At 39.2% G+C, this 12,873-nt stretch overlaps 1 protein-coding gene across 1 annotated transcript in view; it reads right to left on the bottom strand.

The window, feature by feature from the left end:
* ROCK1 (Rho associated coiled-coil containing protein kinase 1) overlaps positions 1-12,873 on the bottom strand; it is a 153,819-nt gene that overhangs the window by 34,536 nt on the left and 106,410 nt on the right. The window contains exons 19-22 of the mRNA XM_066247593.1: positions 9,720-9,880; positions 7,838-8,022; positions 5,894-5,963; positions 4,752-4,846 (exon numbers count right to left, since the gene is read on the bottom strand). Of these exons, the coding sequence (XP_066103690.1) occupies positions 4,752-4,846; positions 5,894-5,963; positions 7,838-8,022; positions 9,720-9,880 (511 nt within the window). The remainder of the gene's footprint in view (positions 1-4,751; positions 4,847-5,893; positions 5,964-7,837; positions 8,023-9,719; positions 9,881-12,873) is intronic.

Genomic DNA, 12,873 nt, shown 5'->3' with positions numbered 1-12,873 from the left:
ATCTAATTCTCAACATCATCTACTATGCTGCTGATTCTTTGTAAACTATCCTTTATTTCATTAGTGTTTCCTTCATTTCTGACTGGTTCTTATTTATGGTTTTGATGTCCTTTTTTACGCTGTTGAAGTTATCACTAAGTTTCTTGAGCATTCTTATAACCGTTGCTTTGACTCTGTATCTGGTATTTTTCTGGAGATTTCTTCTGTTTTTTACTTGGGACCTGCTTCTTTGTCTCCCCATTTTTTATTTATTTATTTTTTTACAGAGACAGAGAGTGAGTCAGAGAGAGGGATAGACAGGGACAGACAGATGGGAACGGAGAGAGATGAGAAGCATCAATCATCAGTTTTTCATTGCGCGTTGCAACACCTTAGTTGTTCATTGATTGCTTTCTCATATGTGCCTTGACCGCAGGCCTTCAGCAGACTGAGTAACCCCTTGTTGGACCCAGCGACCTTGAATTCAAGCTGGTGGGCTTTTTGCTCAAACCAGATGAGCCCGCGCTCAAGCTGGTGACCTCGGGGTCTCCAACCTGCGTTCTCTGCATCCCAGTCCGACGCTCTATCCACTGCGCCACCACCTGGTCAGGCTGTCTCCCCATTTTTGGTTGCTTTCCTATGTTTGTTCTTTCTAGACCTTTCTGTGTATTTGGCACTTTAAGCCCCCCCCCCTTTTTTGTATTTTTCTGAAGTGAGAAGTGGGAAGGCAGAGAGACAGACTCCCGCATGCGCCTGACTGGGATCCACCTGGCAAGCCCACTAGGGGGCGATGTTCTGCCCATCTGGGGCATTGCCCTGGTTGCAACTGGAGCCATTCAAGCACCTGAGCACAGGCCGTGGAGCCATCCTCAGCACTTGGGCCAACTTTGCTCCAATGGAGCCTTGGCTGCTGGGAGGGGAAGAGAGAGATAGAGAGAAAGGAGAGGGGGAAGGGTGGATAAGCAGATGGGCACTTCTCCTGTGTGCCCTGGCTGGGAATCGAACCCGGGACTTCCACACGCTGGACTGATGCTCTACCACTGAGCCAACCGGCCAGGGTCAAATCCCTTTCTTTTTTTTTTTTTTTGTATTTTCTGAAGAGAGACAGTCAGACAGACTCCCGCATGCGCCCAACTGGGATCCACCCGGTGCGCCCACCAGGGGGTGATGCTCTGCCCCTCCAGGGCGTCTCTCTGTTGCGACCAGAGCCACTCTAGCACCTGGGGCAGAGGCCAAGGAGCCATCCCCAGCGCCCGGGCCATCTTTGCTCCAATGGAGCCACGCTGTGGGAGGGGAAAAGAGAGACAGAGAGGAAGGAGAGGGGGAGGGGTGGAGAAGCAGATGGGCGCTTCTCCTGTGTGCCCTGGCCGGGAATCGAACCCGGGACTTCTGCACACCAGGCCGACGCTCTACCACTGAGCCAACCGGCCAGGGCTCTTTTTTTTTTTTTTAAATACATTCCCCTAGTCTTTCTGATAACCTAACTGTGGTTTTCTCCTTGTATTACTGATTACTTCTTACTTTTCCTTCCTCTGCCCAATCCTTAAGAATATAAAGAGCTAGCCGTCTGTCTTCAGCCTTTAATATCTTCTAGTCATACACTAAGAGTTATAAATTATTGTCTTGGGGGTCAAATGAACCCTCATCAGTGATCCCCTACCTCCCTCTAGACACATACACACAAAATAAATTTGGATCAACATTTCATATAAAAATTGAGATTTCTGGCTTCTCTCAAAAAAAACCCAGAAGATCTTGAAATATTCAGTCAGTGTTACCATGTGGCAGCAAATGGTTAGAACTGAGGACATAAACTCTTCAGTTTGTTATAATCATTACAACTCACACAATGAATGTACCCATGCTTACATCCAACTAACTTCAAGCCAGCTAATGTATGCTATTATAGGCTCATGAGTTCATAAACTCTGATATACACAATCATCTTAACAAATCCCATCTATCTTAGTGGTTTCAGTATGCAATGACTGTCAAATCAGCTTCAAGTCCTTATCTTTTCTTTGAGTTCTGAAGCAGTATGAACTCAATTGTCTGAACTCAAATATTTCTCTTTGAATATCCACAGACACCTCAAATAGGTCTGAAACAGAAATAATATAATCTCCCCTCCCTTTTAAAAATTAATTAATTCATTAATTATTTTTTCTTTTCCAAGTGAGAGGAGGGGAGATAGAGGGACAGACTCCCACATGAGCCCCAACCAATCCACCTGGCAACCCGTGTCTGGGGCAGATGCTCTGCTCATCTGGGTCCATGCTCGCAACTGAGCTATTTTTAGCATCTGAGGTGGTGGCTCCATGGAGCCATCCTTAGTGTCTGGAACCCACATGCTCGAACAAATTAAGTCCTGGCTACAGGAGGGGGAGAGAGAGAAAGACAGAGGAGGGGAAGGGGTGGGAAAGTAGATAGTCACTTCTCCTGTGTGCTCTGACCAAGAATCAAACCTGGGACACCCACACGCTGGGCTTATGCTCTACCACTGAGCCAACCGGCAAGGGCCTCCCCACTTCTCATAACTCCTTAACTCAGGGACTAGCGCTACAATCAACACAATTGTCCTGGTCAGAAACTCAAGAGTTGGCCTGAAATTTTCCCTAGCCTTTACCTCCCTGTCCCCAAATCTACAAATCCTACTGCTTCTACTTTCCTGTTTTTCCCTCATGTACTTTCCTCTTCTTTTACTGTGAAGTTCCACTATAATTTTACATTTAGCTTACACCAATTGCAGTATAAGTGGGCTTATATCCACCCAACGTTCCCTCACTTAATCCATTCTCCACTCTAAAAAGAGGAGCTTTCTAAAATAATATTTTTTCAATTCCTAGTTTAAAATTTTCATTCATTCATTCAATATGTATGGAATACTTATTGCAAGGCCCTATTCTAGGTGATGTGGATATACAACAGAGAACAACAAGAACAAAACTTCCTGCTCTTCAATGTTTGAGCTTAAGTTCTGGTGAAAAAAAAAGAAAAATTAAGAAAATAAGTGAGCAAATTCTATAATATAATAGGAGGGGTAAGTGCTACAAGAGGAAATTCTAAATTCCTTTTAGCATGACACACAAGGTCCTTTGTAATCTAACTCAGGTTTATCTCTGTAGTATTACCTGTCACCAACTGTCTCTCTACCTTCAAACTAAGTCATTTGCTGTTGCCAAAATCACAGATTGGCTTCTGCGTAAATTTCCCCTTCCCCATATCCTATTCTCTAGTGAATTCTTCTTTTTCTCAGTTGTCACTTGGGAAATGTTTTATGAATGCCACATGCAGTATATATCCCTTCAATATATTCCAACAGCACTTTGTTATAGTCATCTACATTAATTTTATCTGTCTCTGACCTAGATCCTGAAGCACTTGAGAAAACCAAAATTTACTAATAATTACTTCTCTGGCTGAAGTATTGTGCTTATAATAGTAATGATCAATATTTTCTCTTAAATAGATGAAACAAGAACAAACATGTCAATCCTCTAAAAACATAGTAGTTCTGGTGCCCCAATCACAGCACTCAAGCTGGAGACCTCAGGGTCTCGAACCTGGGTCCTCCACATTCCAGTCCGACACTCAGTCCACTGCGCCACCGCCTGGTCAGGGCTCATCTGGTTTGAGCAAAGCTCACCAGCTTGGACCCAAGGTCGCTGGCTCAAGCAAGGGCTTACTCGGTCTGCTGTAGCCCCACGGTCAAGGCACATACGAGAAAGCAATCAATGAACAGCTAAGATGCTGCAAGGAAAAACTAATGATTGATGCTTCTCATCTCTCTGCCTTCCTGCCTGTCTGTCTGTCCCTGTCTCTCCCTCTCTCTGACTCTCTCTCTGTCTCTGTAAAAAAAAAAAATAAAGTTGATGCTTCCTGCTCCTCTCCTCCCTTCTCTCTTTCTCTCCCCCTCCCAACTAAAATGAATAAATTTAAGTAGCTTTAAAAGGTCTTCTCTTTCTAAGGTCCAAAGCACATATTCTAAGACAGGGGTCCCCAAACTTTTTACACAGGGGGCCAGTTCACTGTCCCTCAGACCATTGGAGGGCCGGACTATAAAAAAAACTATGAACAAATCCCTATGCACACTGCACATATCTTATTTTAAAGTAAAAAACAAATGGAACAAATATAACATTTAAAATAAAGAACAAGTAAATTTAAATCAACAAACTGACCAGTATTTCAATGAGAACTATGCTCCTCTCACTGACCACCAATGAAAGAGGTGCCCCTTCCGGAAGTGTGGTGGGGGCCGGATAAGTGGCCTCAGGGGGCTGCATGTGGCCTGCGGGCTGTAGTTTGGGGACCCCTGTTCTAAGATCTCAGGTTAATTTCACATAAAGAAGACCTTAAATACCTTTACCTAATATAAAATGACTTGCAAATACAGCATGAACAATTTATATACAAATAGAAAATTGAGACCCCCTTTTTTTAATCAAATGTATCAAAATTAATAATTTTATTTCATCTAATACCCAATTTGTATTCAGGTGTTTTTTTTAAAAGAGACCTTAAAAATAATTTACTGTCACAGTTTAGTGAGTCTCTGTACAATTTGCTATAGTGTTAATACAGTAAACTATTTCTTCACCATAAAGGTAAACTTTAGCCTAAATCTAGCTTGATTTGTTTTGAATTAATTCAACATGATTTGCCATACCATGCTATCAGAATAATGTCACATCTAATCTCTATCTTTAAATTTTAAGTTAAGAATACTTTGTTGTAATATTGATTCTTAGTCTAAAGAAAAATAAACATACTTCTCATTTTGTAGTTCTTGTATTTTCTTTAAATTTTCTCTGTTCTTTTCTTCAAGTTCTTCCTTAAGTTCCTTTACCTGGGTTTTATAAAGTGTCTGCAAAACAAGTGATAAGAAAAAACTAAGTATTTATAGCAGGTTAAAAAACAGTTGACAGTTTCTTATAAAGTTAAACAACTAACATATGATCCAACAATTCGACTCTCAAGTATCTAATTGGTAGAGCATAAGCTTGTACCAAAAAGAAACAAAAAATTCAGAGGCTTTCATAAAGTCCTAAAGCTGTAAATGCTCACCAATAGTAGTGGTAAAATTACCTTGGCCTGCAACAAGTAAGAGAGTATTTTTATGAAGAAAAGGCAAAACAGGCACATAAAATGCTTCTAGAGTCATACAGGAAAAGGCTCTTGAACAAATGTATGTATGTAGGCTACTGTAACATGCATACATGATAATAGTAGCACTCTAAACCACCCGAACTTGCTACCAGGCAGACAGAACCCTTAATAAATCTCATATGTTGCTCTAGAGTTTGATGACAATTCTGGAAATATTCGCACAAAAATGGTCACTTCTTTACCACTTAACAGATCACAAACCCAGATTCAGAAATGGAGATATAAAAGGGAGAAAACCACTTCATAGTCATTTAAAAAAGAATCATAGTTCACATTAATATCTTAAATGCCTTGTTTTATTTCTTTTTTTTTTCTTCTTTTTTTGAATTTTTCTGAAGTTGGAAACGGGGAGGCAGTCAGACAGACTCCCGCATGCACCCGACCGGGATCCACCCAGCATGCCCACCAGGGTGCGATGCTTTGCCCATCTGGGGCGTTGCTCTGTTGCAACCAGAGCCATTCTAGCGCCTGAGGCAGAGGCCATAGAGCCATCCTCAGCGCCCTGGCCAACTTTGCTCCAGGGGAGCCTTGGCTGCAGGAGGGGAAGAGAGAGACAGAGAGGAAGGAGAGGGGGAGGGGTGGAGAAGCAGATGGGCGCTTCTCCTGTGTGCCCTGGCCGGGAATCGAAACCGGGACACCTGCATGCCAGGCCAACGCTCTACCACTGAGCCAACCGGCCAGGGCCTCTAAATGCCTTGTTTTAAGTCAGGTTTTAAATAGTCTATATGTTAAAAATGATGATTACCGAGAAATACTGCTCAGCTTCAAGTTGATCTTGTAGTTCTCGCATCTGTCCTTCATTTCCTCTGTACTGTCTTAAGATAAAAAGAGAAAATATTAAACATATGCTTCTATTTATAGCACACTTTATATTATTCTTTGTTTCTTAAAGTTGCTATAATAAAAAAGGTTTACTAAAATGACCTTTGTTTTAAAAAATCATACTTCATTATACAGTATTACTTTACTAATTATATTTGGTTAGGCCATACTGTCTGGTTCCATTTGTTCCTTATAAAATGACATTATGAAAAGCAGAGGAAACACTTTTCTAACAAAACTCATATCCAGGAGACTATTAATTGTGGATTAATGCAAATTGCAAAAATAAAATAATTTTCTTGGTAAATTTTTACAGAGAAAAGCATTTTTAGCAATACATTTAAAATGTCTTATGTAGTATGTAAATCATTAAAAACAAAAAACATAAAAATACTTAATACATAATAAAAATTAGTTAATACTATATATTATGGCCAATTAAGAACAATGCAGCAGGACAGAATGAATAAACAGGTAAGGAAAAAGGAGGAAAAGAAATAACTAATTACATGTAATTATATATGTAACACATATATAAACATAACTCAAATAGAGAGGAACAGACTCAAAAGACAGAGACATCATGTAAGCTACAGACACATATTTTCTTTTCTTTTGTATCTTTCTGAAGCTGGAAACGGGCAGAGACAGTCAGACAGACTCCCGCATGCGCCCGACCGGGATCCACCCGGCACGCCCACCAGGGGGCGATGCTCTGCCCCTCTGGGGCGTCGCTCTGCCGCGACCAGAGCCACTCTAGCGCCTGGGGCAGAGGCCACAGAGCCATCCCCAGCACCTGGGCCATCTTTGCTCCAATGGAGCCTCGCTGAGGGAGGGGAAGAGAGAGACAGAGAGGAAGGAGAGGGGGAGGGGTGGAGAAGCAGATGGGCGCTTCTCCTGTGTGCCCTGGCCGGGAATCGAACCCAGGACTTCTGCACACCAGGCCAACGCTCTACCACTGAGCCAACCGGCCAGGGCCCAGACACATATTTTCAAAGATGAACAATTCCATCTGCAGCTACTAGGTTTTCATATTAGATATTAATAACTTTGTACTTTCAGCATCTAATAAGGCATATGGTTGACAGAAGGTATATAATAAATGTTCACTAATGCTGCGTTAAAGTTAATTTGGGAGAAGAAAACTAGTGGCTCTAAAAGGGGAAAAGAATTTCACCAATATAAATTCAACATCATCAAAACTGAGTCTTATCTAAGTATCACTGTGTTGTAAACGAAGCTCAAATGAAGATATTATAACATAAATTTTGAGGAAATACACATGGATTGATATAAGATATATCTATCTTTGATATTAAATTTCTGAAGCATGTCCTTATACAAGTTCTGAAACCAACACTGACACCTGGCTTTATCTCCATTTCAAGTAAGCAGGCACATCACATCTCAGAACAGGAGAAAAAAGGTACTTTGTGTTCTGAGACGAACCAAAGGAACAAAACAAATACAGGGTAATCATACATAATTCTACTAAAATAACCTTTGAACACTTTCTGTAAGATACTGTTCACAATCCTTAATAAAAAATGTGAGAAAAGATAACTTTTGTGAATATGAAAATCATGAGAAAATTGTGGTTTTCCACCATAAACAGATTTACTGTAAAGAAGTAGCCTTGATAATCTCCTTTTTTCTTTAAATATGTTTTGTTTTAATTTAGTGAGCCTGTCCTTCCAAAGCCTGAACTTCTTTGTAAACTTTCTTTGCAAGTAAATTATTTTATTTCTAAATCTTTTTAAGTCTTTCATAAATTCTAAGTACATAATCTACAAATACATAAAATATTAAACATATAAGCAAGGAAGAATACAAAAAGAAATCAAGAATGTTAATTTTTGAGACTTACTTTGTAAGCTGCGCTAACTCAAATTCTAATAATCTCTTTGCTTCCAATAAAGTATTTATTTCCTGTTTCATCTGCTTTTCTAGACCTTTTAAATTGTCTGCCTCAAATGCTTGAGTCTTCAATTCATTTTGTATGAACAGTCGTTTATTTGATTCTTGCTCCAGTTGCAGGGTGAGATTCTTAACCTATGAATAAGAAAAGTGATTGGGATCTTAATTTCTTTAAATTTATCAGACATTATTTGAAAAAACACAAATCAAATCTCCAGTATATTATAATGCCTTATACAAATAGTGAATATCAGTATTTTAAAGAGTCTCTATTATAAATCACTTCTTGGCCTTTTGGCTAAGATCAAGTGTAAAGAATCTTCATTATTCTATGTGTTTACTACTGTAGAATTTATTATTCAAATTATAATTATAATTTATAATTATTCAAATTAATTATAAATATAAGTCAAATTAACCCCCAAATTTCAGATATGAGATCTTAGGGGGAAAATTTTTTCTTTTTCCTACTCTAACCTGTGTGGAAATTATTGAGTAGAAGATGAGTATAAAAGTGACACTTGAAACCATGTCAACACAATAAAATTTTTTTAAAAAGCTACTTTTGGTGGAGACTTCCTAAGGGGTGACTATCTGTTCACTCATAAGTATTTGTGCTAGTTTATAACCCTCCAAAGTTTTTGAGGCCTTCTTTAACTCTCAGATGTGGTTAGTCAGATTACTCTTACAACACTCACTACTTTTTCTTTTAAGTATATACCATTCTTGTCATTACTATTTTAATATGTCTTTCCCTCTGGACTCTAAGTTCCACAAAAGTCAAGACCATACCTATATTATTCAGTAACTCAAATCCTAGTACAGAAACAGGTGGATAACAGATGGTCAAAAATTATTTTAAGTGACTGAATATTATCTTTCAAATTTTCATCATGCATTCTTTTCTTCCTGCATACAGATTCTAAGAGGTATCGCTAATTTCTAGGCCACTAAATATACAACCAAATGAGTTTTCCTAAAAGAATCTTTTCACCTATAACTCCCTTTTTAAGTTTCAGAGACTATTAATAGTTCGATTCCCAAGTTTCTCCCACCGCCAATCAACATGTCTCTCCTTCTCTGGTTAGATCAAATCCCTTGGTTCCTACTTACCTATCTGTGAAGAACTTAGCAATCATTCCTTTATTGTTATCTTCACTGATAGTGTTCCTTCCACAAACTCAGGCTTCTGACTCTCAAACAATTAATTTCTGAGGTCTTTCTCAACCTTTAAAATAATGGTAGTGTTCTATCCCTCGTTTGTGAAGTCTTTCCTGATTATTCTGGTCTTCTTTCTTCCTTCTCTAACTTGTGTGGACTAATTACTTTCATCCTATCATTTTTAAAATACATAGAGTAGCCACAAGGATATAATGACATTTTGTTTTTTTATTAATGCTTCGTAAATGTGTACCTTATGCTTTCTATAATCTAAGCCAGTCAAGCCTGTTAAACACTTTTTTTGGAAACATAACAGCAATGTTCCTCTTTGGGATTATAGACTACTTTTCAATAAAAACAGGTTTTGTTTTGTTTCTTTTTTAAAGCAGATAGTCAGAGGAGGAGCTATGACACTTCTACACAGTTGTACTGTCAGTGCAAAATGGCATAAACCCTCTGTTATGAATGTTTAATAACTATTTGAAGATAAAAATTCTTAAGAACTAGGGATATCATAGTGACCATATAGCAGTGAACACAAACACATATAGGTTATTTCATTCAAATTTCTTCAATGTTGTTCAAATTATATATAATGACTTTTCAGACATAATGTGTAATTGTTTCTCTTTCATAAAATAAACAAAATGAGCACTGCCTATTTTTCTTACTTCATCCTCCATTCTTTCTTTACTTTCAGTCAAATGCTCGAGCTTCTGCTGAGATTGTTTCAAATCAACATCTAGCATGGAACACTGTTTTTCAATTTGAACAACTCTGTTTTCAGCCTTCTCTCGAGCTTCTCTCTCTTCCTTCAACTTTTTTTCCATCTCTGTGAAATAAAAAGTTACAAACATACATTTAAAAGAATAGATTACTTCATTACTTTTCACTGTCATGGACTGGTGCCAAATATCCCTATTGTTTTTATCCTGGGTCTCTAATAAAGCTATTCATTATAAAAGTCCTAATGTTATTTGAGTTATTTTTTATTTTAGGTGAGAGGTGAGGAGATAGGCAGATTCTCACATGAACCCCGACCAGGATCCACCTGACAACCCCATCTGGGGCTGATATGCTAGTACTGAGCTATTTTTCGCACCACACTATTTTTAGCACCTGATGCTGACGTGTTTGGACCAACTGAACTAATCCTCAGTGTTCGGGGCCATGCTTGAACCAATCAAGCCACTGGCTGCGGTAGAGGAAAAGGGAGAGAAGAGGAAGGTGGGAGAGAAGCAGATGATCGCTTCTCCTGTGTGCCCTAACTGGGAATCGAACCTGGGACATGCATACGCCAGGCCGATGATATATCCACTGAGCCACCAGCCAGGCCCTGAATTATTTATATAATAATTATATAAAATTATTAATATAATTTTATAAAACTATAAAAATTATATAATCTCTAAAGAAAGCTATAAAATGTAATAAATAAAATAAAGCCTTCTAAATCCAGCCTTTGCCCAATTATATAAGAGATCTAATCAGTATCATTTTCAGACTGGAAAGTGAAAGTACAGCTGGGGGAAAACTAAGGAGGAAAAGGGAAGTAGTTCAGGTAAAAGCAGAATAGGTTGTGGCTACTAGCTTACACCTTGCATTGTTCCAAAAAAGTTTCCAGAGACTTAAAGCTATGATAAGATTCCAATTTATACAGCTGAGATAAACAAAATTCCATGGTAGTATATTTTAATTACCAAAAGATAATAATCACCTGACCTGTGGTGGCACAGTGGATAAAGCATCGACCTGGAAAGCTGAGGTCACCGGTTCAAAACCCTGGGCTTGCCTGGTCAAGGCACATATGGGAGTTGATGCTTCCTGCTCCTCCCTCCTGTGTCTCCCTTCTCTCTCTCCTCTCAAATAATAAATAAATCTTAGAAAAATAAATAAAAAGAATACTAGTCGACGCTGAGGTTCCTTTTACGAGATAATGGTAACTAAGGTTCCGAGAGGCTAACTTTTCCATGGTGTTGCAATTAGTAAACTGCACCAACAGTATTCAAACTCATTTAAGCTTGCTTTCCCACTCAGAGAATGCCCTCTAGGTCAGTGGTCCCCAACCTTTTTTGGGCCACGGAACAGTTTAATGTCAGAAAATATTTTCACGGACCGGCCTTTAGGGTGGGACGGATAAATGTATCACGAGACCAAGACAAGTGTCAAGAGTGAGACTTAGACGAATGTAACAGAGGGATTCTGGTCATTTTTAAAAAATAAAACATCATTCAGACTTAAATATAAATAAAACAAAAATAATTTAAGTTATTTATTCTTTCTCTGCGGACCGGTACTGGTCCGTGGCCCGGGGGTTGGGGACCACTGCTCTAGGTGACAAAAGGAAACCACCAGAATGAAACTTCCTCATCTTTGCCCCCAAACCTATAAACTTAGCTGTGCCAATACAATTATTATTACTTATTCCCATCTCTCTAGTCAAACATAAATCCATTCGCTTATGTTTTAGACTTTGTTCCTCCAATTATGTCATCTCTTTCCTGTCTCAACAATTTCCTCCTCCAAACTGAATCATTCCCATCAACATAATAATCTGATTTATTATCCCCTTAAATATCCTCTACCGATCTAACATCTCTCTTCAGCGACCTGCCCCATCTCTGTTCAAAGCCAAACTTTCAAAAGAGTTGTCTACACTTACTGTCTTCAGTGCCTCACCTACTATAGTCATCTCTTTCCAATTTGGTTTCTATCTCCACCATTCCTCTGAAACTGTATGTTAACCAATGATGTCCATGTTGCAAAATTTAGAGGACACACAATCTCCATGTCTTCATCTTCACTGACCTTAACAGAATTCAGTATAATGAACCACTTCCCATTTTTTCTTTTTTTTTCTTTTAAAGAACAAATTTATTTATTTTTATTTATTTATTTTTAGAGAGGAGAGAGAGACAGAGAGGGAGAGAGAAGAGAGAGAGACAGAGAGAGAGAAGGGGGGAGGAGCTGGAAGCATCAACTCCCATATGTGCCTTGACCAGGCAAGCCCAGGGTTTCGAACCGGCGACCTCAGCATTTCCAGGTCAATGCTTTATCCACTGCGCCACCACAGGTCAGGCCACTTCCCATTTTTTCCAATGCTTCTTCAAGCTTCTCATACCACTCTCTCTTGGTTTTCCTGTTACCCCTTTGGCTGCTCTTTCTTTCCTAGTGTCCTTTGTTGGTTTCCCCTCTTTTATCTAACCTCCCAATGTTAGACTGCCTAAGGGCTCCAATATAATTATTCTTCTCTTCTGACCTATTCTTCCCTTCACTAATTTCAACTTATTCTTCCTACGGCTCCACGTGTTTGACTCCTGAATGGATAGTCTCTGCTGAGCTTCTGACTTACATACCAATTGATTATTTGACATCTCTACCCAGATATCAAATATGCTTTTCAAAGTTAATATATCTAAAATAGATACATTATTTCCCTCCCATCCCAAACCACTCCTACAAATTATTTCAATGTGTGTGTGTGTGTGTGTGTATGTGTGTGTATTTTTCTTTGATAAAGAGAGAATCAGAGAGAGGGACAGATAGGGACAGACAGGAAGAGAGATGAGATGCATCAATTCTGCGTTGCAGCACCTTCATTGTTCATTGATTGCTTTCTCATGTGCCTTGACTGGGGGGCTACAGAAGAGCAAGTGACTGCTTGCTCAAGCCAGTGAACTTGGGCTCAAGCCAGCGACCTTGGGCTCAAGCCAGCAACCTTGGGATCAAGCCAGTGACCATGGGGTCATGTCTATGATCCCACGTTCAAGCTGGTAAGCCTGTGCTCACACTAGATGAGCCCGTGCTCAAGCTGGCGATCTCAGG

The sequence above is a fragment of the Saccopteryx bilineata genome, chromosome 11 (assembly GCF_036850765.1).
Source record: "Saccopteryx bilineata isolate mSacBil1 chromosome 11, mSacBil1_pri_phased_curated, whole genome shotgun sequence".
Taxonomy (NCBI): domain Eukaryota; kingdom Metazoa; phylum Chordata; class Mammalia; order Chiroptera; family Emballonuridae; genus Saccopteryx; species Saccopteryx bilineata.
This window is presented reverse-complemented; position numbering and strand designations above follow the sequence as displayed.